Below are 24,616 nucleotides of genomic sequence, written 5' to 3' on the forward strand. Positions count from 1 at the left end.
GAGTAACAAGTTATTTTTTTTTTTGTATATATCTTTATCCTTGACGTGGGAAAGTCAAATGCGCGACTTAAACATAGAGTAACATCAGTTACTCCAACCCAGTCTCGAGTTGCCTGTGGCAGTTTGGGGTATTATAGAGACTATAATTGCCCAATAATTATGCTGCTGATTAAATGCTGGTTTAGCAGGAGTTCATATCGTTTATAACTCCTTACTCAAGGCCGCTACAGGATGAGGTTAATGGGGATTAAACCCATGACCTGATGTGTGGTGTAGCAAGTGTTCTTACCACTGCACCACGCTGCCAGTACTTATTTTTTTTTAAGTTTGATAATTTTTTTATTATTATTTTACTAGTTACTGTTATCTTCACGTATTTGTTACTGTTATCTTCACGACAGCTTAATTTAATCATATTTTCTTATTCAGATATATGCAATGAATACAGTTGAAAGAGGAATTCCATATATTGAAGATGTAACTACACTAGAAAGTGAACCAGGCCCGGTAGAAAATCTTATGGTTCAAGATGTTACCTCAAACTCAATCACTATTTCATGGGACATTCCAACCATTACCAATGGAATTATTACAGACTATTTGTAAGTATAGATAACAAATAAAACAGCTTTCGATTATTTTTTTCAGCATAGAAATGTTTATGCATTTTATGCAAACTTTTTTTATAAACTATTTGAGGTAGGTAACTTAACAAATTTTATTGATTTATTTATTAAAATATTTTGTATTTTTACCTTTTATGTAGAGTGAGTTGGTTATCTGATGACATTAGTTCTTCTTCCCAACGAACAAATAACTTGTTTTTTGACATTGAGTCACTTGCCTCCTTTACCAACTACAGTATTTCTGTACAAGCATTTACAAGTCAGGGAGGCGGCGATTTTTCTTCCATTTTTTTGTCTACTTTTCAAGATGGCAAGTTTAATAAAATTTTCTATTAAAAAGGTTTATGTGAAGTATAATGTTTAATCTACTGGTTAATATAATAGCAGTATTGAACCACCTATATTTATTCTCCTTATTATATGAGTTGATGCTTTAAAATTTTTTTTGCGAAAATTTTTTCTGATAACTAAAGTACTGGTTGTATTTATTTTATAATGTCTCATGATTGTATTCAAATTGTGTTAAATGCTTCAAAAGGTCTAATATAACTTTGTGTGCTATTTTTTAATTGAATTATGTGTTTAGTTCCAGAAGGACCTGTTGAAAATGTAAATATTGATCTTTTTTCAACTGAACTCAGTATTACGTTTGCCCCGCCAAGAATCAAAACAGGAATATTTGATTATAGAATTATTCTTAGACGGTTAAATGATATTGAACAAGTTGAAACAATTAATAAAACCAAAATTTTATTTTCAAATCTACTACCTTACACAATTTATGCAATAGAGGTAATTTTAGGCAAGAATACATGATTAAAATATATTTAAATGTCCTATAGTTGTTTACATTATTGATACAATTAAGCACTGCAAATGGAAATAAAACATAATATTATTTTTATAAATTTTTTTTTAAAGATAATTGCCATGACAGAGGCAGGCCCGGGTCCCAGTTACAGTAGTAGTGTGAGAACGTTGGAAGGAATACCAAGTCCCGTTAGGAATTTATTAACTCAAGTTATTACTACGAACACCATTACCGTTACATGGAACGAACCTACTCATCCTAATGGATTGTTAAATTATAAGTATGTCTAAATAATTTTATTGTTGAAATCTATAGGGATTATAATTTTTTTTATATGTCACTGTGATTTGGCAAGGCTGACTGTATGGCCTACACATCTAGGCATTAATATTTGTTACTTGACTTTTAGGTTAATGTTTGCAGTTTTAGATATTATTGATTATTACCTGTCTCTTAATTGAAATTTGAATCAACATAAGTTTAGTTACTACAGCTTACATCAGTTATATACCATTCACTAGATATATGTCTTTTGTTAACTAAATTCTGTAATTTTTAAAACATTTATTTTAATGCACAGAATAACTAGGTCACCTGGAGATACGACACAAACTATCTCAAATACAGGATTAACCATTGCGGGTTTATCGGCAAGCACACAATACACAATATCAGTAACTCCATTCACAATTGCTGGAAATGGAAATCCAAGCTCAATTGATCCCACCACATTAGATATAGGTTCGGTTTAATATTTTACTCACATTCACTTTTCTTTCAGTAATGTTGTTGTGACAAACCATATTTTTTTTTTAGTAATGGCCTGTGATGTAATGGCTTGTGGTCCAAATGCTTTCTGTATGGCAGTAGAAGGGGTTGCAATTTGTAGATGTAATCAATTTTATAGAGGAGACCCTGAAGTGTTATGTGCCCGTAAGTCGCAATTAATAAACATTTGTAGAAATGTTAAAAAAACGTCCTTTTTTTGTAAAATCTAATACATCAACTTTTATAATATTTAAAAACGTATTTTCATGCATGGTTTTTTGAATTTTATGACTATATACAGCTTTTTGCATTGGACAAGTGATTCCAGTTGGAAATGAAAGTTATACTTTTAATGATACTTGGAGTAATCAGATTGCATTGTCGATGGAAAGATGTTCTGAAGAAGGTTCCGATCAAGGTAGTTCATCAATCATGCACCGTTAAAATAAGTTTTTTTTTCAATGATTTATATAGTCTGTAGTCTTGGTAATTTAAATGAATAAATTTTTATTGTAATTCAACAATTTAACTATTCTCTAAAAAATATATTTTTTACAACTTAGGAAGACCTGCTGCATCAATATTATGTACCGGTACTGGATTTGACTTCTCATTGATTTCTGTCGTTCCATGTGATGCTACTATTGATTCAATTGTGTTACAAGCAAATGAAGTGGTAAATAATCTTAATCTAAACATAATGCTAGAATTATAGGTGTAAGTAGTTAAAACCCTTGCCTCTTCGCTTGTTGAGGTCTTAAGTCTTAAGTTTAGTTTTACTGCTTCGTGCCTCTCTTTAGTAAGGTGTTTGAACTAAAAATATTTCTGTCAGTTAATTATCTAGAAAGTATGATAAATAATATTAATGTCTCAAACTGCAAAAGTCAACTCGAGATTGGGTTCAACAAATGTTACCCAATGTTAAGGTCATAAATTTGTCCATTGAAAATAAATAAATAGAAATCCTAATTTTGTGTTTACAATTTGTGGTTAGTTGCAAGGAAATTTGACATCAGCCGGCTTAGATACTTTTTCTGCAAATCTTCAACTTGTTACTTCAAATGTGGAAATCCAAGCAGAAGAACGTGTTATGTTAACCAATGCAATAGGCGAAGTACTTAACGTCACTGCAGAAATGCAGGTAGAAACAAACTGTTCCCTTTGAAATTTAATTTTTAGTTTTGTTTTGGTAAATACGTTCTGTGTAATATTATATAATTGGGTTGTATTGTGTGTATAGAATTATTTTTTTATTTACCGTTTATACACATTATTTAAATTACATAGATAACACCATTTTCATGGTTAAATCTTATGGAAGTTGCCAACACTATAACAACCAACTTGGAGAATGAAAATCAGTTTGATGAGGTGATTGTCGAGGAAAAAGAACAACTATTGCAAAACATTGAACAGTTTGGCAGTGTAGTTGAAATACCTGAAGATGCTGAATTCACTTCAATAGAAACGAATTCTTTGGTTGGAAATGTAAGTAGAATAGTATCTATAAGTTATATACCGAAAGCGTGGTGTAGTGGTCAGAACACTTTCTACACTACACGAGCTCTTGGGTTCGCTTGAGTTAAGCACTATAAACGGTATGAACTCCTGTTGAGCCAGCACTTAATCAGCAGCTCAATTATCGGGAAATTATCATCTATAATATTCCAAACTGCGACAGGCAACTCAAGACTGGGTCGGAGTAATTACTGAGTAACCCTATGTTTGGGTCGGGCATTCGACCTTCCCACATCAAGGATAAAGATATATACAAAAAAAAAACGTTTTTTTGAACATATGTATGTTCCTGTGCTTTTGGTTGAACTTGTGCATTAAATTAAAGTGTCGCATTGTTTGAAGATTTATAGATTTCCGGAAGCGACAACCCTTGCCCGAATAACAAATGCAAATGAAATTGTCTTCAACCAAAATCTTGCCTCAAGCAATGACGACGTGAACTCATTGGAAGTAGTGGCAAATGTTCAAATACCGCAGGAAGTGTTTATGATATCACGAAGGGGTGATGGACGGAACGGTCAACTGGCATTGTTTTATCATAAAACTAACACCTTGTTTTCATCCGATTTAAATTCAACTCAGGTAGATTTTTTTTTATTATTGTTATTTTTATTTATTCATCCTTGATGTGGGAAGGTCGACTTTATTATGGGTTATAACTGACAGATGATCAAGCTGCTGATCAAGTATTGGCTCAGCAAGAGTTCATTAATACTCGAGGGCGCTACAACTGGAGGACATTATTTTGTGTGCAAAGCAATTTTTAATGTTGTGATTTTGCAAATTTATTAACAGTAAATTTAATTTTAGTATTTGTATTTTTGTAGATTGTAACGATAACTGTTGGTAACGATTCATTAGTAAATGGATTGCGAGCTCCAATCAAAATTACTCACATGGGAAACGTTGCTAACTTCGGAGTTGAGGCGATTCCTGAAAACGATTTTATGGTACAGCCGGTTAAAATTACCAATAAGCCTAAGCAAATAAATAGAATTGTAATTGTTTTTATAAAAAGCATTAAAATATACTTGTTCTGCTACTATTCAAGGCAATCCAAACAGAAGTTTCATGTCAATTTTGGGATGTTGAATTGGTTGCTTGGTCTACTGAAGGTTGTTGTTTAAACAGTGCTGTTTCTCCTCCAGTTTGTCAGTGCGATCACCTTACAAACTTTGCTCTTATTGTGGTATCTACATTTTGTTAAACCAATTATGTTGTTCAATATTTTTAACTAGTTTTTTTATTTTTTCACTGACTTGTGGTTAATTACTTAGGCTCGAAATGAAATTCCGGCAGATTTAGCCTTAGCTATTGTGAGCAAAATTGCCTGTATCTTATCCGTTGTTGGACTGGCGCTTACTTTTATTGTTCAAATCACAAACCCGTGAGTAATAATATAAAAGCTAAAAGTTATGCATTTGTGGTGCAATGTAATGAAAGGACTCAAGTTTCTATTTTTGTCGTCGTTTTTTTTGTAGGGAGCGTCGAAAATTTGACTCTACCAAGATCCTTATCAACATTTGTTTCAATTTGTTGGTTTTTTACATTCTTTTTTTGACCGGCGTCGAAGCAACAAAGAAAAAATCGAGTTGTGTTGCTGTCACTGCATTACTTCAATATTTTGCTCTAACCACCTGGTTTTGGATGGCAGCATACAGCTACAGCGTTTATCAAAGCTTCATAGTTGTAAGTCCATCTTGTTTGAGAAGGAATTTTAGATCTTGTATAATAGCTGATACGATTAAAAATAGCATGATAACTGATACAAATTTAGCAGACAACCATTTTCAAGTTTGCTACTTTTAAGTTTGTACATAAAGTAATTTCAAACCTCAGTTAGTATTAACGAAAAATTGAAATTTTAAATCGTGAGATGTAATTTTTTTTTTAGGTTTTTGGTAAAAGCACGATTATAAAGAAAGCATATGTTGTAAGCTACGGAATTCCACTTATTATTACTGGTTTAAATGTGGGTATTGCAGTTGGTTATGTAGACCAGCAACAAACATCAAACCTAATATGCTCAGGAGGTTTGTTTAATATTCTAAATTCGTTTTACATTTGAGGAAAGTTACTTTGCTTTCGTCCTTTTAAAAAATTCAAAAATTACTTCGCGTTTAGTTATTTTTATACATTTAAAATTTTTTTTTTTGGCTTTAAAAATGAATTTTTAGAAACCCCGTTTCAAACATCAAGTTATATTGGTGACAACTACTGCTGGCTACAAGGTTACTCTTTGTATTTTGGTTTCTTATTGCCAGTCGGAATTTTGCTTTTGGCAAATATTGCTGTGTTTGGGTTGGTCATGAAAAAAGTTATATGGAAAACAACAAAGGTAATTTAACTTAAACCTCTGTGCGGTGGTAAAGTGACTGGGCATTACATTACTGTCCTGGGTTGGTCAATAATTACACGAAGTCAGTCTAGTTTCGAAACTGGCAAGAGCTAATGTCGGCTTGACATGTTATTAATGACATTAAAATTATATTTAAAAATTAAAGCGCAATTACTGAACTAAACTTATGTCTTTCAGATTAGAGCATCAGTTAGGCGTACAACTGCTAAGAAAAATGCGAGTATTTCAGCAACGTTGTTTATAACAATGGGTTTGGTTTGGGTGCTTGGTTATATTATGCTCGTCTCAGACAACCAAACTTTTTTAACCGTTATGAGTTGGCTGTTTTCGTTTTTTTCGACCACTCAGGTAATGACGAAAATAAATGTGAATTTCAGTATTTTTTAGACTTTTTTAAATAACTTTCTTTAATGTGATGAATTTAATATTTTTATAAGAAGGGTGAGATTTTTTGTGTGGGTTTTGGGCCATGCGTAAACGCAGGGCTAAGAGTCAAATAATGTGGTTTTTAAGTGGCTCAAACACAAAACCTTTTGGCTTGTGATCAGTTACCACGACTGGCTTAACGTTTTGTGTTTATTTTTAAATTCCAAGGGTGTTGTGCTGTTTTATTTGTCTTGCATAAGCCAAAAAGATATTCGCGACAAAATGGTTGCCGACCTTAGGACTTTTTCTTTCCGACTGCGGACCTGCACATTGTCTGCCGACCGAATTGACGACGACTTCAGTACAATGTCGGGCATGCGAACTTCAAGATCGCCTTCTACCCCCAATGCAACTGCTACTTTACCTTTATCCTCCCAATCATACTCGGAAAATGACAGGAGAAAATCATACACAATCAGTTAGCTGTTCAGGTATTTTTTTGTGGTCGAGCTAGAGTAAATACTCCTAACAATATAAGTTAAAATAACTTTCTGTATTATGTACTATACAAAATGTAATATTGCTTTATTTTTCACTTCTATGCACTTTTAGTACTGTGAGAAGTGTTATTGTAATTATAATTTATTGTCGGGTTTTGCAATTGGCTTAAAGAATAGGCAAACGAGCTTTACCCAGTAAAGATAAATGTTTGGCTTCAAGTTTACTAAATATACCTATTATGCAACTAGCAAACGAATAACTTTATCGTGTTATAGTTCTATGCATGACATATTTGCTTTCACCCTATGTCTTATTTTTTTTGTTTTCGTATAAAGGATACGAGATACAGTGTTTCTTTAGCTGGTGTATTACATTTATTGTGTTTCAACTGTAAATATATTAAAAGCTGTCACGTGCACGCTGCTGTAAACGATTTCTCATTCTGCTAGCGTGCAATTGGCAAAATATAACAATTATTTAATTGCGTATTTTTGTCCTTAACAGATTTCAACTATAACATCTGGGTTTATATTGGTATAATAAGAAGCGTGAAATAGACCCGGTCGCGCAAATTAGCCCACAAAGCATTCGAATGTGTATTTTTGCAGAAAAGAACCAACGTTAAAAACGCACCCAAAAGATGATAATTAAATTGTTAATTAAAAACTTCTTACAACTACGTGTAATATAATTTTAAGGTGTGTGTTTTTTTTTTAATTTTTTGTGATGTGCGTACAGGCGATTTATTGAAAATAGTTATTATGGAAGGTGATCCCAAGAAGGTATATATATATTTTTAAATTTGAATTTTTATTTTTGGTGTCGCGCTTTAAAATTCGCTGTAACGAGTTTAATGTGGGACATTCCCGGCTTTTTTACCGTAATTTGCGAAAGCGTGTATTTTAATTTAGAATTCAAAAAAAGGTTTAAAATTGTTATGCAAACAAAACTAGGTAAAAGTTTTTAAATACAATCATTTAATGCACGCTTTTAATGAAAAAATGCTCTCTTGTTGTAACTTTAATAAACTCCCAAAGAATTAAAAAAAGTTCAAAACGCTTCCGAAATTTTACACATTTAAAATTCTGTTAATTAAATAATATTTCTTAAATAAGAAAAATGGTTTGGGATTTATAATTATTTACTTTCTTGAATTTAATGAAAAAAGAATGTTAATTCACAGTAAGACATTAAGTTAAATTCTGTCATAAATTTTTGTTTTTAGTTATGGGTTTTTTAACAGTTTAACCATTATTGTAAATTTTAAATAATGATTTAATATACATATTCGGATTTGAAAATGAATCTTTGCTGACAGAAGGTTCTAATGGACGTTCATTGTAGTAATGTTCTTTAACTAATTTACTAATATATGTAAACAAATTTGTGGATTTTTGTGACTATAACTGTTGGTAATGATTTATCAGTAACTGGATTACAAACTCCAATAAGAATAACTCATCTTGGAAAAACTTTTCCTGGCGACGATATCACGGTTAAAGTTTTCAACCATTTTTTTACTAAATAGTTTTCAAGTGTGAAATTTTAAAATTTATTAAGTTGAATTCACATAGGCAGTTCGAACAGAACTTTCATGTCAATTTGGGGATGTTGATTAAGTTGCTTGGTCAACTGTAGGTAATTTTTTTAAGTTTATTATTAAATGCATAATATTTTACCAAAAATGTAAATGACTGTTTAATTTTTATTACAGGCTAAAACTAAAATTTCTGTAAATATAGGTTGGGCTATTGTAAGCAAAATTGGTTGTGCTCTTTCTTTTATTGGATTGGTTACAAACAAGTAGATTTTTTTAAACTAAATAATCCATTAAGATCGCAGTAAATTAGTAAATTTATTATTATACCAAATGTATTAGGCTACAAACCCCCTATAAGTTATAATTTGCTTTTTTTTTAAACAGAGACAGGCGGAAATATGGGTCCATCTACTCAATATTTGTATAAATTTATTTATTTTCTACGTTTTGTTTCTGACTGGTGTGGAAGCAACTAAAAATAAATCGGGCTGCATTGCAGTCACTGCACTTATTCAGTATTTTGTTTTAACTACCTGGTTTTGGATGGCAACTTACAGTTACAACATTTATCAAAACTTAATAGTGGTATGTAATTAGGCTTATAGAGTTATAATTCTTAGTTGATAAAAGAAGTTTGCATACCATATCACATTTGTGCTATATTTGTGCCTAAATACATTTGAAATTTTATGTTAAGGTGTTTGCTTTAAGCCATAATGTAGGGAGAGAATATGTTATGGAATCCCTCTTGTTATAACTGGTTGGTTGGTTTTGTTGACCAGCAACAGACATTAAACCTGATATGTTGAGGAGGTCAGTTAAATGATATTAATTTTTGCTAAAGCTATAACAGTCCTAGGTTTATATTTTAAATAAATTATATTTCTTTTAAGAATGGTTTTAAATTCTGTACAGTATCTTGGAAGTTCTTTGTCTTTTATATATATACTAAACGATTATTTTTATGTGTTTGATTTTGCAAACAGAGGTCCAAGTTCCAAACTTTAGTTATATTGCCGACAACTACTGCTGGCTACAAGGTTATGCTCTTTGTATTTTGGTTTCTTATTGCCAGTCGGAATTTTGCTTCTGGCAAATATTTTTGTGTTTGAGTTGGTCATGAGGAAAGTGGTATGGAAAACAACTAAGGTAAAATTTATCTTTTGGTTTACCTGCTTTAATATTCCTTTATTTCTAATGTAGAAAGGTGTATTATACAACTTTACTATTTAGTTTGTTGAAGTGTATTTTTTCATAGATCGCTGCTACAGTTACGCATAGAACTGCTAAGAAAAATGCAAGTATTTCAGCAACGTTGTTTATAACAATGGGTTTAGTTTGGGTGCTTGGTTATATTATGCTCGTTTCTGACAATCATTCATATTTTCATAAGTTAGTTTTTTTCATTTTTTCGACAACCCAGATATTTATTTACAAATATGTAAATGCCTAACTTAATGTATGTTATTATTTTTAACGCTTGTTTTTTTCAATTTTTAGGGCTTGATGATTTTTTCTTGGCTTGTGTTAACCAGAAAGATATACGCGACAAGTGTCAGCCTCACGATTTTTTTTTGCAGATTTCAAAAGTGGATTTTACGTTCAGGTCGTTCTTCTTATGCTGTAAACACCGCACCAGGCACCAGAAAAAATTCACTACCATGCCAGGTTCAACAACGTCTTTACAGGCGAAATATCAAACATGAGGGGGTAATGCCAATAGTTTCAAGTTTAGTGTAAATTTTTTAGCCTTTTTTTTTCGAAGGGCTATCTTTCGTTTTATTTCTTGATACATTTTTCACTTCTATAACAGAAGTTTTGTAATAATTAAACGTAGGTTTTTACAGGTCGCATGCCTATGTTTGAAGTACCTCTAGCCTAGAATCCTAAATAGACTGTGGCAAAGTATAGTAGGTTTCGTATCTTATATTTCCAAAAATTTACCAATGGAAAATCAAGTAGTAGGTTAATAAATAATTATTTGTTTTGCATTCTGTATAGCAAAACATAGAAATACTTATGATCTTCGATCTTGTTCCGTAGTTTTGGTAAATTTTATTTAAACATACAAAACTAGGGTTTACTTCTCTTTAACGCGCATATTTTTTAAATAAACTTTATACACTGACTGTTATTATCCATATCTTATAATTTGCATATTTATTCAAGTAGTTTAAATATATACAATGTAGTTCCTGTTTCGTAGCCTTCTGTCGAGTTATAAAACTTCTCTTTGATTTGGGACTTTCCAAGAGCTTTAAAAGGGATGCAGACTAACATGTCTGGAATGTCAAGGTCTGTTTTTAGTTAAATTTTTGTTCTCACAATGTTTTTAATTTAAACACTTAAATTTATTTAAAAAAAATTAAAAATACGTTTTTTTGGTCCACTAGTCGTGGTCGTAATGTTTTTGGGAGAAAGTACGGCCGCGTAAAATGTGTCGTTCTGGTTATATTAATGCGTAATATAACAAGAGTGTTATTTTTTATTAATTCCTAAAGTTTTAAATATCGAAAGAGGCGTAACAAACTAGTACACACACTTAAAAAATTTGCCAAACCTGGTATAAAGAAAACTTATTTCGCAATTTCTGGTATTGTTTTTTTCTAGTGTATTAACAGAAGTACAAATCAGTTGTTACACGTCAATGACCCCATGAAGTCGGGGATTTTTCTAGTGTAAATTTTGCTATGTGTTCAATATACCGTAAAAGCGCCCTTTCAGAAAGAATACTCTAAACTTTAAGGCTATTTTTACAAGCGTATTTGAATAATTCAGAGTAAAAAAAAACTATGCGGTGTTTTGTTTAGTCAGACATTCAGTGAAGTTTGCATTGAAATTGTGTCTTTTGGCCAGAATTTTTTAATATCTCAATCAACAAAAAGACGCCGTTAGAATCGTTATGATTTTTCTTAAGATTTTATTTGTTTCTTCGCTTGCCGCTATTTCTAGTGGTCAGGATTTTTCAAACTATACCGAAGTTGGTAAGTCATAAATTGTTACGCATGTTTATGTAAGAGACGAATATACTTAATTTCAATGTTATATTTGTACGAAAACTGCAGCAAGATTTAATCAAAAAGAAGACGTCTCGTTGTTTGTACAATTACTTTTTTGGTGTAACATCGTTTGGTAATATTAAGAAAAAGGAATTTCGTGCACAGTAGGCACTGTAGAATTTCTTTATTACTGCGCTTATTAATCACGCAAAAGGCATTCCTGAACTTTTTTAATATTCACGCTGTTGATTTTGTGCTTTGATACAGCAGTTTCAAACTCCGCGCAACAACACGTTTTGTTACTTGTTTTTTTTATTAAAGCAAGTTGACGCACCTTCTTAGTGTTTTTCCATGAACAACAGTCTAAAATAGAAAATTCTAACAGTTGAGTTATTGGCTGTTAGAATCTAGCATACACCGCTATTTAAACTATATATATACAAATCGAATAATAAGACGACGAATTCACGCAACAGCAGTTTTAGGAAGCGGTACTTTACCATACAAGCGTTACGTATTGCGGTTTTATTTAGGCTAGAAATAACTTTCAAATTTTTTGCAGTTGCCAAGGGTGTTTTCGGGCATAAAATTTTCGGTGGTATGGATGTTGAGTATACTTGTTTTTGGTAATATTGGCGGTAAAAAAGGGCGTTTATTTTTTAGATGCTTTCACGTGCGAAAATTCAACGCTCTTGGAAGTCATTAGGCTAAATACAAGTACTGGATCTCTTGTGTTCCCTTGTTATCCTATGAACAATCCACTACAGGTTGATGCTGATAGTAAAATTTGGTTTGTTAATGCTACATCGAACACTTCGATACCCGTTGCGGGTTAGTAGTAGGTTATACACCATTTTGAGTTTTTAATCAGTTGTATCAATAAATTTAAACGATTTAAATGTTCGTTAATGCACAGTGGTTTTAATTTTTAGGTTACAGACTTCGAATAAATTATTTTTCGCTCAATCAACCCAATCTAACTGTATTTATTGGAGAATCGTTTCAAGAAAGCAATGGAATCGTTAGTCCCTCAAGGTAAATGATGGACTTACAATCTTCGCAAAACGATCAAACATGAGGGCCTGTGTTAATAAAACAATTTAATTTGCTGTTGAAATGTATATTGATCTCAAAAACTAGTCTTTATTATATTTTAAATGACAGAAAAGAGACAAAACCGTATAGTCTATTAATTAAAGCGCTGACGCATAAAAAGTGCGGTAATTTTAAAACGATTTAAATTTGCTTAACAGTATCGTATTTTTTTGTTTAAGTATCTGTTGCCTATCATAATTCTTTTTTTTTGTAGGAATGTTGTTATTACATCAATTGAAAATGATGTCATTTCGGTGCAGCTGAACGAAACTGAACCGCTTTCTCTTAATGTTACTGACACCTTTGATATTGATTACCCTCTTTTTTATGTGACATTTTTATCTAATGCAAGCGTCGAGATCCTGTTTCAAATTGAATATGAAGCTGGTATTTACCTTTTTTGTTTTAGTGTTATAATTCTGACTATCTACCTGATTAGTTAGCGATTGACCTATTTAAAGCTAAAAAGATGACGCCATTAACTGCTCCAAAGCAGGATGAAGGTTTGCTCTGGCCACTGTGGTATTTTAAATTTCCCCGAATTCGAAATTAAAATTTAGGAATATTTAAATTATTATTATATAATTAAATATACTTTCCAAAAAATGTTATTAATTTTAAATAATAATAATGGATAGATTATAAAAGGTTTGGTGCATTTATAGCTGTAATATCACCTACACTGCTAGAAGACCCAAACCGAGCCCATAGGTTAATTTCAAGCCCCTTCTGATTTCTTACAATTTATAAAATGTCAACTTGTGTATGAAGTATATTTTTAACACTAGCAAGTTATTTTAAATAATGTTACAGATTTAAGTGTAATCATGTTTTTTTATTTAGATTTTGATCAGTGCAGTAATATTACATTTTGTGAAAATAATGGAATTTGTTCTAGAAATGGCTTCGGCGACTATAATTGTTCTTGCCAAGCTGGATACAATGGGCTGAGATGTCAATATGGTAAATAGTTTTATTAAAACAATTGATGCTTTGGCTTGTGTTAACAATATGAAGTGTTTATTAAAATCCTTTAATTTTAAATAAATTAGGTTTTAAATTATTTTTCCAAAGTTAGGAATAAACGTGTAATTATTTGTTATGTTTTAGTGAACTTTTAAATTACTTTGATTGTATACAAAACTTTTCTAATTTTGTCCAGTTTTGATGTGTAAATTGATAAGCAGTTTTGTTGCCTATTTACTATGTTAATTTTTTTTAAACATATGTGCCTATGATAATAATTTTAATATTTATAAACAGATGTCAATGAATGTAGTAACTCTGAAATCAATAACTGCGATATTAATGCTACATGTATCAACAATGTTGGAAGTTTTACTTGCTTTTGCAATACTGGATATACTGGCGATGGAATAACATGCACCGACATAAATGAATGTACTTTAATGACAGACAATTGCAGTGATAATAATGCTACTTGTACAAACACAATCGGATTATTTACTTGTGCTTGTAATACTGGATATACCGGTGATGGAGTAAACTGCACAGACATAAATGAATGTTTTTTAATGACAGACAATTGCAGTGATAATAATGCTACTTGTACAAACACAATCGGATTATTTACTTGTGCTTGTAATACTGGATATACTGGCAATGGAGTAAACTGTACCGATATAAATGAATGTATGATAAATAATGAAGTGTGTGGTGTTAATGGTAATTGTACAAACACTGATGGGTTTTTTACTTGTACTTGCAATGCTGGATACACTGACAATGGTGTCAACTGCAATGATATAAATGAATGTACTTTAATGACAGACATTTGCAGCGATAATGCTACTTGTACAAACACGAATGGATCGTTTACTTGTGCTTGCAATACTGGATATATTGGTGATGGTATAAATTGCACAGATATAGATGAATGTAGGTTTATGACAAACGATTGCGATTTAAATGCAAATTGTAGCAACACTAATGGTTCATTTACTTGTGCTTGCAATACTGGATACACTGGCGATGGAATAACATGCACCGACATAAATGAATGTAATTTTATGACAGACAGTTGCAGCGATAATGCTACTTGTACAAACACAATTGGATCATTTACTTGTGCTTGTAATACTGGATACACTGGCGATGGAATAACATGCACCGACATAAATGAATGTAATTTTATGACAGACAGTTGCAGCGATAATGCTACTTGTACAAACACAATTGGATCATTTACTTGTGCTTGTAATGTTGGATACACTGGTGATGGAGTAAACTGCACTGATATAAATGAATGTACTTTAATGACAGACAACTGCAGTGATGGTATTGCTACTTGTACAAACACAATTGGCTCATTTACTTGTGCTTGCAATACTGGATACACTGGTGATGGTGTAAATTGCACAGATGTAGATGAATGTAGTTCAATGACAGACAATTGTAGTGATGGTAATGCTACTTGTACAAACACAATTGGATCATTTACTTGTGCTTGTAATACTGGATACACTGGCAATGGAGTAAACTGCACTGATGAAAATGAATGTACTTTAATGACAGATAATTGTGATTTAAATGCTACTTGTACAAACACAATTGGATCATTTACTTGTGCCTGTAATGCTGGATACACTGGCAATGGAGTAAACTGCACTGATGAAAATGAATGTACTTCAATGACAGACAATTGTAGTGATGGTAATGCTACTTGTACAAACACAATTGGATCATTTACTTGTGCTTGTAATACTGGATACACTGGCGATGGAGTAAACTGTACTGATATAAATGAATGTACTTTAATGACAGACAATTGTAGTGATGGTAATGCTACTTGTACAAACACAATTGGATCATTTACTTGTGCTTGTAATGCTGGATACACTGGCAATGGAGTAAACTGCACTGATGAAAATGAATGTACTTCAATGACAGACAATTGTAGTGATGGTAATGCTACTTGTACAAACACAATTGGATCATTTACTTGTGCTTGTAATGCTGGATACACTGGCAATGGGGTAGACTGCACTGATATAAATGAATGTTTGACAAATAATGGAGGGTGTGATATTAATGCTACTTGTACAAACACAAATGGATCATTTACTTGCGTTTGCAATACTGTATACACTGGCAATGGAGTAAACTGCACTGATATAAATGAATGTATTTTAATGACAGACAATTGTAGTAATGGTAATGCTACTTGTACAAATACAATTGGATCATTTACTTGTGCTTGTAATGTTGGATACACTGGCAATGGAGTAAACTGCACTGATGAAAATGAATGTACTTTAGTGACAGACAATTGTAGTGATGGTAATGCTACTTGTACAAATACAATTGGATCATTTACTTGTGCTTGTAATACTGGATATACTGGCGATGGAGTAAACTGCACTGATATAAATGAATGTACTTTAATGACAGACAATTGTAGTGATGGTAATGCTACTTGTACAAACACAATTGGGTCGTTTTCTTGTGCTTGTAATGCTGGATACACTGGCAATGGAGTAAATTGCACTGATGAAAATGAATGTACTTTAATGACAGACAATTGTAGTGATGGTAATGCTACTTGTACAAACACAATTGGATCATTTACTTGTGCTTGTAATACTGGATACACTGGCAATGGAGTAAACTGCACTGATGAAAATGAATGTACTTTAATGACAGACAATTGTAGTGATGGTAATGCTACTTGTACAAACACAATTGGATCATTTACTTGTGCTTGCAATACTGGATACACTGGTGATGGTGTAAATTGCACAGATGTAGATGAATGTACTTCAATGACAGACAATTGTAGTGATGGTAATGCTACTTGTACAAACACAATTGGATCATTTACTTGTGCTTGTAATACTGGATACACTGGCAATGGAGTAAACTGCACTGATGAAAATGAATGTACTTTAATGACAGACAATTGTGATTTAAATGCTACTTGTACAAACACAATTGGATCATTTACTTGTGCTTGTAATACTGGATACACTGGCGATGGAGTAAACTGTACTGATATAAATGAATGTACTTTAATGACAGACAACTGCAGTGATGGTAATGCTACTTGTACAAACACAATTGGATCATTTACTTGTGCTTGCAATACTGGATACACTGGTGATGGTGTAAATTGCACAGATGTAGATGAATGTACTTCAATGACAGACAATTGTAGTGATGGTAATGCTACTTGTACAAACACAATTGGATCATTTACTTGTGCTTGTAATAATGGATACACTGGCAATGGAGTAAACTGCACTGATGAAAATGAATGTACTTTAATGACAGACAATTGTAATTTAAATGCTACTTGTACAAACACAATTGGATCATTTACTTGTGCTTGTAATGCTGAATACACTGGCAATGGAGTAAACTGCACTGATGAAAATGAATGTACTTCAATGACAGACAATTGTAGTGATGGTAATGCTACTTGTACAAACACAATTGGATCATTTACTTGTGCTTGTAATACTGGATACACTGGCGATGGAGTAAACTGTACTGATATAAATGAATGTACTTTAATGACAGACAACTGCAGTGATGGTAATGCTACTTGTACAAACACAATTGGATCATTTACTTGTGCTTGTAATACTGGATACACTGGCAATGGAGTAAACTGCACTGATGAAAATGAATGTACTTCAATGACAGACAATTGTAGTGATGGTAATGCTACTTGTACAAACACAATTGGATCATTTACTTGTGCTTGTAATGCTGGATACACTGGCAATGGGGTAGACTGCACTGATATAAATGAATGTTTGACAAATAATGGAGGGTGTGATATTAATGCTACTTGTACAAACACAAATGGATCATTTACTTGCGTTTGCAATACTGTATACACTGGCAATGGAGTAAACTGCACTGATATAAATGAATGTATTTTAATGACAGACAATTGTAGTAATGGTAATGCTACTTGTACAAATACAATTGGATCATTTACTTGTGCTTGTAATGTTGGATACACTGGCAATGGAGTAAACTGCACTGATGAAAATGAATGTACTTTAGTGACAGACAATTGTAGTGATGGTAATGCTACTTGTACAAATACAATTGGATCATTTACTTGTGCTTGTAATACTGGATATACTGGCGATGGAGTAAACTGCACTGATATAAATGAATGTACTTTAATGACAGACAATTGTAGTGATGGTAATGCTACTTGTACAAACACAATTGGATCATTTACTTGTGCTTGTAATGCTGGATACACTGGCAATGGAGTAAACTGCACTGATGAAAATGAATGTACTTCAATGACAGACAATTGTAGTGATGGTAATGCTACTTGTACAAACACAATTGGATCATTTACTTGTGCTTGTAATGCTGGATACACTGGCAATGGGGTAGACTGCACTGATATAAATGAATGTTTGACAAATAATGGAGGGTGTGATATTAATGCTACTTGTACAAACACAAATGGATCATTTACTTGCGTTTGCAATACTGTATACACTGGCAATGGAGTAAACTGCACTGATATAAATGAATGTATTTTAATGACAGACAATTGTAGTAATGGTAATGCTACTTGTACAAATACAATTGGATCATTTACTTGTGCTTGTAATGTTGGATACACTGGCAATGGAGTAAACTGCACTGATGAAAATGAATGTACTTTAGTGACAGACAATTGTAGTGATGGTAATGCTACTTGTACAAATACAATTGGATCATTTACTTGTGCTTGTAATACTGGATATACTGGCGATGGAGTAAACTGCACTGATATAAATGAATGTACTTTAATGACAGACAATTGTAGTGATGGTAATGCTACTTGTACAAACACAATTGGGTCGTTTTCTTGTGCTTGTAATGCTGGATACACTGGTGATGGAGTAAACTGTAATGATATAAATGAATGTACTTTAATGACAGACAATTGTAGTGATGGTAATGCTACTTGTACAAACACAATTGGATCATTTACTTGTGCTTGTAATGCTGGATACACTGGCAATGGAGTAAACTGCACTGATGAAAATGAATGTACTTTAATGACAGACAATTGTAGTGATGGTAATGCTACTTGTACAAACACAATTGAATCATTTACTTGTGCTTGTAATGCTGGATACACTGGCAATGGAGTAAACTGCACTGATGAAAATGAATGTACTTTAATGACAGACAATTGTAGTGATGGTAATGCTACTTGTACAAACACATTTGGATCATTTACTTGTGCTTGTAATACTGGATACACTGGCAATGGAGTAAACTGCACTGATGAAAATGAATGTACTTTAATGACAGACAATTGTAGTGATGGTAATGCTACTTGTACAAACACAATTGGATCATTTACTTGTGCTTGCAATACTGGATACACTGGTGATGGTGTAAATTGCACAGATGTAGATGAATGTACTTTAATGACAGACAATTGTGATTTAAATGCTACTTGTACAAACACAATTGGATCATTTACTTGTGCTTGTAATGCTGAATACACTGGCAATGGAGTAAACTGCACTGATGAAAATGAATGTACTTCAATGACAGACAATTGTAGTGATGGTAATGCTACTTGTACAAACACAATTGGATCATTTACTTGTACTTGCAATACTGGATATACTGGCGATGGAGTAAACTGCATAGACTTAAATGAATGTTTTTTAATGACAGGCAATTGTGATTCAAATGCACTGTGTACAAACACAAATGGATCGTTTACTTGTACTTGCAATACTGGATATACTGGCGATGGAGTAAACTGCATAGACATAAATGAATGTTTTATAATGACAGACACTTGTAATTTAAATGCAATGTGTACAAACACAAATGGATTATTTACTTGTGCTTGCAATACTGGATATACTGGCGATGGAGTAAACTGCACAGACTTAAATGAATGTTTTTTAATTACAGACAATTGCAGTGATAACGCTACTTGTACAAACGCAAATGGATCGTTTACTTGTGCTTGCAATACTGGATACACTGGCGATGGTGTGAACTGCACAGACTTAAATGAATGTTTTTTAATGACAGATGTTTGCAGTGATAACGCTACTTGTACAAACACAAATGGATCGTTTACTTGTACTTGCAATACTGGATATACTGGCGATGGAGTAAACTGCATAGACATAAATGAATGTTTTATAATGACAGACACTTGTAATTTAAATGCAATGTGTACAAACACAAATGGATTATTTACTTGTGCTTGCAATACTGGATATACTGGCGATGGAGTAAACTGCACAGACTTAAATGAATGTTTTTTAATTACAGACAATTGCAGTGATAACGCTACTTGTACAAACACAAATGGATCGTTTACTTGTGCTTGCAATACTGGATACACTGGCGATGGTGTGAACTGCACAGACTTAAATGAATGTTTTTTAATGACAGATGTTTGCAGTGATAACGCTAATTGTACAAACACAAATGGATCATTTGCTTGTGCTTGCAATACAGGATACACTGGTGATGGAGTAAACTGCCCAGACATTAATGAATGTTTTTTAATGACAGGCAATTGTGATTCAAATGCACTGTGTACAAACACAAATGGATCATTTACTTGTGCTTGCAATACTGGATATACTGGCGATGGAGTGAACTGCACAGACATAAATGAATGTTTTTTAATGACAGACTTTTGTGATTTAAATGCAATGTGTACAAACATAAATGGATCATTTACTTGTGCTTGCAATACTGGATATACTGGCGGTGGAGTAAACTGCACAGACATAAATGAATGTTTTTTATTGACAGACAATTGCAGTGATAACGCTACTTGTACAAACATAAATGGATCGTTTACTTGTGCTTGCAATACTGGATACACTGGCAATGGTGTGAACTGCACAGACATAAATGAATGTTTTTTAATGACAGACAATTGCAGTGATAATGCAACTTGTACAAACACAAATGGATCGTTCACTTGTGCTTGCAATATTGGGTATACTGGCGATGGAGTTAACTGCACTGATGAAAATGAATGTACTTTAGTGACAGACAATTGTAGTGATGGTAATGCTACTTGTACAAATACAATTGGATCATTTACTTGTGTTTGTAATACTGGATATACTGGCGATGGAGTAAACTGCACTGATATAAATGAATGTACTTTATTAACAGACAATTGTAGTGATGGTAATGCTACTTGTACAAACACAATTGGGTCGTTTTCTTGTGCTTGTAATGCTGGATACACTGGTGATGGAGTAAACTGCACTGATGAAAATGAATGTACTTTAATGACAGACAATTGTAGTGATGGTAATGCTACTTGTACAAACACAATTGGATCATTTACTTGTGCTTGTAATACTGGATACACTGGCAATGGAGTAAACTGCTCTGATGAAAATGAATGTACTTTAATGACAGACAATTGTGATTTAAATGCTACTTGTACAAACACAATTGGATCATTTACTTGTGCTTGTAATGCTGGATACACTGGCAATGGAGTAAACTGCACTGATGAAAATGAATGTACTTCAATGACAGACAATTGTAGTGATGGTAATGCTACTTGTACAAACACAATTGGATCATTTACTTGTACTTGCAATACTGGATATACTGGCGATGGAGTAAACTGCATAGACTTAAATGAATGTTTTTTAATGACAGGCAATTGTGATTCAAATGCACTGTGTACAAACACAAATGGATCGTTTACTTGTACTTGCAATACTGGATATACTGGTGATGGAGTAAACTGCACAGACATAAATGAGTGTTTTTTAATGACAGATACTTGTGATTTAAATGCAATGTGTACAAACATAAATGGATTATTTACTTGTGCTTGCAATACTGGATATACTGGCGATGGAGTAAACTGCACAGACTTCAATGAATGTTTTTTAATGACAGACAATTGCAGTGATAATGCTACTTGTACAAACACAAATGGATCATTTACTTGTTCTTGCAATACTGGATATACTGGTGATGGAATAAACTGCACAGACATAAATGAATGTTTTTTAATGACAGACAATTGCAGTGATAATGCAACTTGTACAAACACAAATGGATCGTTCACTTGTGCTTGCAATATTGGGTATACTGGCGATGGAGTAAACTGCACAGACATAAATGAATGTTTTTTAATGACAGACAATTGCAGTGATAATGCTACTTGTACAAACACAAATGGATCGTTTACTTGTGCTTGCAATATTGGGTATACTGGCGATGGAGTAAACTGCACAGACATAAATGAATGTTTTATAATGACAGACACTTGTGATTTAAATGCAATGTGTACAAACACAAATGGATTATTCACTTGTGCTTGCAATACTGGATACACTGGCGATGGAGTAAACTGCGCAGACATAAATGAATGTTTTTTATTGACAGACAATTGCAGTGATAACGCTACTTGTACAAACATAAATGGATCGTTTACTTGTGCTTGCAATACTGGATACACTGGCAATGGTGTGAACTGCACAGACATAAATGAATGTTTTTTAATGACAGAAAATTGTGATTCAAATGCAAATTGTACAAACACATTTGGTTCATTTACTTGTGCTTGCAATACTGAATATACTGGCAATGGAGTAAACTGCACAGACATAAATGAATGTTTTTTAATGACAGACGATTGCAGTGATAATGCTACTTGTACAAACACAAATGGATCATTTACTTGTGCTTGCAATACTGGATATACTGGTAATGGAGTAAACTGCACAGACATCAATGAATGTTTTTTTTTAACAGACAATTGCAGTGATAACGCTACTTGTACAAACACACATGGATCGTTTACTTGTGCTTGCAATACTGGATATACTGGCGATGGAGTAAACTGCGCAGACATAAATGAATGTTTTTTATTGACAGACAATTGCAGTGATAACGCTACTTGTACAAACATAAATGGATCGTTTACTTGTGCTTGCAATACTGGATACACTGGCAATGGTGTGAACTGCACAGACATAAATGAATGTTTTTTAATGACAGAAAATTGTGATTCAAATGCAAATTGTACAAACACATTTGGTTCATTTACTTGTGCTTGCAATACTGAATATACTGGCAATGGAGTAAACTGCACAGACATAAATGAATGTTTTTTAATGACAGACGATTGCAGTGATAATGCTACTTGTACAAACACAAATGGATCATTTACTTGTGCTTGCAATACTGGATATACTGGTAATGGAGTAAACTGCACAGACATCAATGAATGTTTTTTTTTAACAGACAATTGCAGTGATAACGCTACTTGTACAAACACACATGGATCGTTTACTTGTGCTTGCAATACTGGATATACTGGCGATGGAGTAAACTGCACAGATATAAATGAATGTCATCTAAGCACAGACAATTGCAGTGTTAATGCTACTTGTACAAACACAAATGGATCATTTACTTGTGCTTGTAATGCTGGATATACTGGCGATGGAGTGAACTGCACAGACATAAATGAATGTTTTTTAATGACAGACATTTGCAGTGATAATGCTACTTGTACAAACACAATTGGATCATTCACTTGTGCTTGCAATACTGGATACACTGGCAATGGAGTAATCTGCACAGATTTTGATGAATGCAGTGCATTAATAGATAACTGTGATGAAAATGCGTTGTGTATAAACAATCTGGGCGGTTTTATTTGTACATGCAATGTTGGTTATGAAGGCAATGGCGTAATGTGTTTAGGTGACTGTTTAAAACTGTAATAATTAAGTTTCTCTAAATACTTCTTTTCATTCAGAATGGTTTAAATAATTGCAAGCTTTATCATTAACAATTTAAACCGAAATTGTTAAATTTGTTTTCAAATTTGTACTTTATTTTATTAAGAAATTCCAGCACTACAAATGACTCAGGTTAGCATCATCATAGAAGGAGATTTTGTTCCCGAACTTTTGGACACCTCATCTTCCACTTACGTTGCTTTGTCAAGTTTGGTTGAGGAACAATTCTTAATTAAAATTCCTACTGATGAGATGTTAACCATATCCTCCATTAGATTTGTTCAAGGCAGCATAATTGCAATGTAAAACTGATTTCAATATTGGATTGTTTTGTATAAATTAAAATGTTTTATAAAAACTGTTTTACATGTTTCTACCTTGCAGACTCGATATTTTGTTAGAAGATTCTTCACAGAGCATTGATGATATTATAGCTTTGTATGATGAGAATAGGGGAATGCAAAATGTTTTTTTGTCTTCACCAACAAGCGGTATTCTAGAATTTGATATTCATTGCAGAAATTTTTAAATTTAATTAGCCTTAAATTTATTTAAAAGTAAGTTTTTTTGTTCTGTTTTTGTTTATGTTGTTTAATGTATTAAATTTTTACATTTTTAGTGTCTATTGGAGTTGTGAGGAACGTTACATTTGTAATTGGTTCTCATGAAATTTCTGTTTTTTATCAATCTCCCCTTATACCAAATGGCATAACTGAATACCAAGTTATTTATTTCTTGCCAAATGGAGAAAATAGGACCGAGCAGCTCTCAACTCTTGAAGCAACGTTAACCAATTTAACTCCATTTACTGAATATAGAATTTCGGTAAATTTATTATGTAATTTAAATCTTTATTTTTTATCTTATGTTAACATACACTGCTATAGTACATTCTTTTACTTACAGATTATTGCAATGAATACAGTTGAAAGAGGAATTCCATATATTGAAGATGTAACTACACTAGAAAGTGAACCAGGACCGGTAGAAAATCTTATGGCTCAAGATGTTACCTCAAACTCAATCACTATTTCATGGGACATTCCAACTATTACCAATGGAATTATTGTAAACTACAAGTAAGTAAATGATAATGTTGTTTTTAGATTATTGATATAAACAACCATTTTTTCGTATAGGGCTCTAAACTTGATCAGTAAAAAATTAATAAGGCTGCATAATAACCTTCTAAACTTAATAATAAAATTCTTTATTATTCAAAGCATTTATATTCTTTTTAGGGTAGGTTGGTTAACTGAAGAAAATATGAATGGGGAAT

At 32.6% G+C, this 24,616-nt stretch overlaps 2 protein-coding genes and 1 long non-coding RNA gene across 3 annotated transcripts in view; all 3 read left to right on the top strand.

The window, feature by feature from the left end:
* The window catches only part of LOC145755698 (uncharacterized), a 32,601-nt gene extending 25,234 nt beyond the window's left edge, over positions 1 to 7,367 (top strand). The window contains exons 20-38 of the mRNA XM_082571949.1: positions 430 to 602; positions 767 to 936; positions 1,213 to 1,418; positions 1,548 to 1,717; positions 2,018 to 2,178; positions 2,254 to 2,370; positions 2,507 to 2,623; positions 2,769 to 2,881; positions 3,200 to 3,346; positions 3,493 to 3,693; positions 4,066 to 4,305; positions 4,551 to 4,673; positions 4,775 to 4,912; positions 5,001 to 5,110; positions 5,205 to 5,412; positions 5,618 to 5,756; positions 5,901 to 6,061; positions 6,260 to 6,430; positions 6,677 to 7,367. Coding sequence (XP_082428075.1) covers positions 430 to 602; positions 767 to 936; positions 1,213 to 1,418; positions 1,548 to 1,717; positions 2,018 to 2,178; positions 2,254 to 2,370; positions 2,507 to 2,623; positions 2,769 to 2,881; positions 3,200 to 3,346; positions 3,493 to 3,693; positions 4,066 to 4,305; positions 4,551 to 4,673; positions 4,775 to 4,912; positions 5,001 to 5,110; positions 5,205 to 5,412; positions 5,618 to 5,756; positions 5,901 to 6,061; positions 6,260 to 6,430; positions 6,677 to 6,931 — 3,120 coding nt within the window. The 3' untranslated portion in view covers positions 6,932 to 7,367. The remainder of the gene's footprint in view (positions 1 to 429; positions 603 to 766; positions 937 to 1,212; positions 1,419 to 1,547; positions 1,718 to 2,017; positions 2,179 to 2,253; positions 2,371 to 2,506; positions 2,624 to 2,768; positions 2,882 to 3,199; positions 3,347 to 3,492; positions 3,694 to 4,065; positions 4,306 to 4,550; positions 4,674 to 4,774; positions 4,913 to 5,000; positions 5,111 to 5,204; positions 5,413 to 5,617; positions 5,757 to 5,900; positions 6,062 to 6,259; positions 6,431 to 6,676) is intronic.
* An 819-nt stretch (positions 7,368 to 8,186) lies between these two features.
* On the top strand, positions 8,187 to 10,769 carry LOC145755594 (uncharacterized). Its single transcript, XR_014284223.1, has 6 exons — positions 8,187 to 8,587; positions 8,874 to 9,074; positions 9,187 to 9,302; positions 9,476 to 9,638; positions 9,748 to 9,881; positions 9,990 to 10,769. It is a non-coding gene; the product is annotated as an uncharacterized LOC145755594 (long non-coding RNA).
* Positions 10,770 to 11,401: 632 nt separating this feature from the next.
* Positions 11,402 to 24,616, top strand: part of LOC145755590 (uncharacterized) — a 43,356-nt gene continuing 30,141 nt past the window's right edge. Inside the window, exons 1-6 of the mRNA XM_082571830.1 lie at positions 11,402 to 11,473; positions 12,152 to 12,319; positions 12,421 to 12,523; positions 12,798 to 12,970; positions 13,427 to 13,546; positions 13,847 to 23,291. Of these exons, the coding sequence (XP_082427956.1) occupies positions 12,238 to 12,319; positions 12,421 to 12,523; positions 12,798 to 12,970; positions 13,427 to 13,546; positions 13,847 to 23,291 (9,923 nt within the window). The 5' untranslated portion in view covers positions 11,402 to 11,473; positions 12,152 to 12,237. The remainder of the gene's footprint in view (positions 11,474 to 12,151; positions 12,320 to 12,420; positions 12,524 to 12,797; positions 12,971 to 13,426; positions 13,547 to 13,846; positions 23,292 to 24,616) is intronic.

Source organism: Corella eumyota, chromosome 6, assembly GCF_963082875.1.
Source record: "Corella eumyota chromosome 6, kaCorEumy4.1, whole genome shotgun sequence".
NCBI classification, from domain to species: Eukaryota; Metazoa; Chordata; class Ascidiacea; order Phlebobranchia; family Corellidae; genus Corella; species Corella eumyota.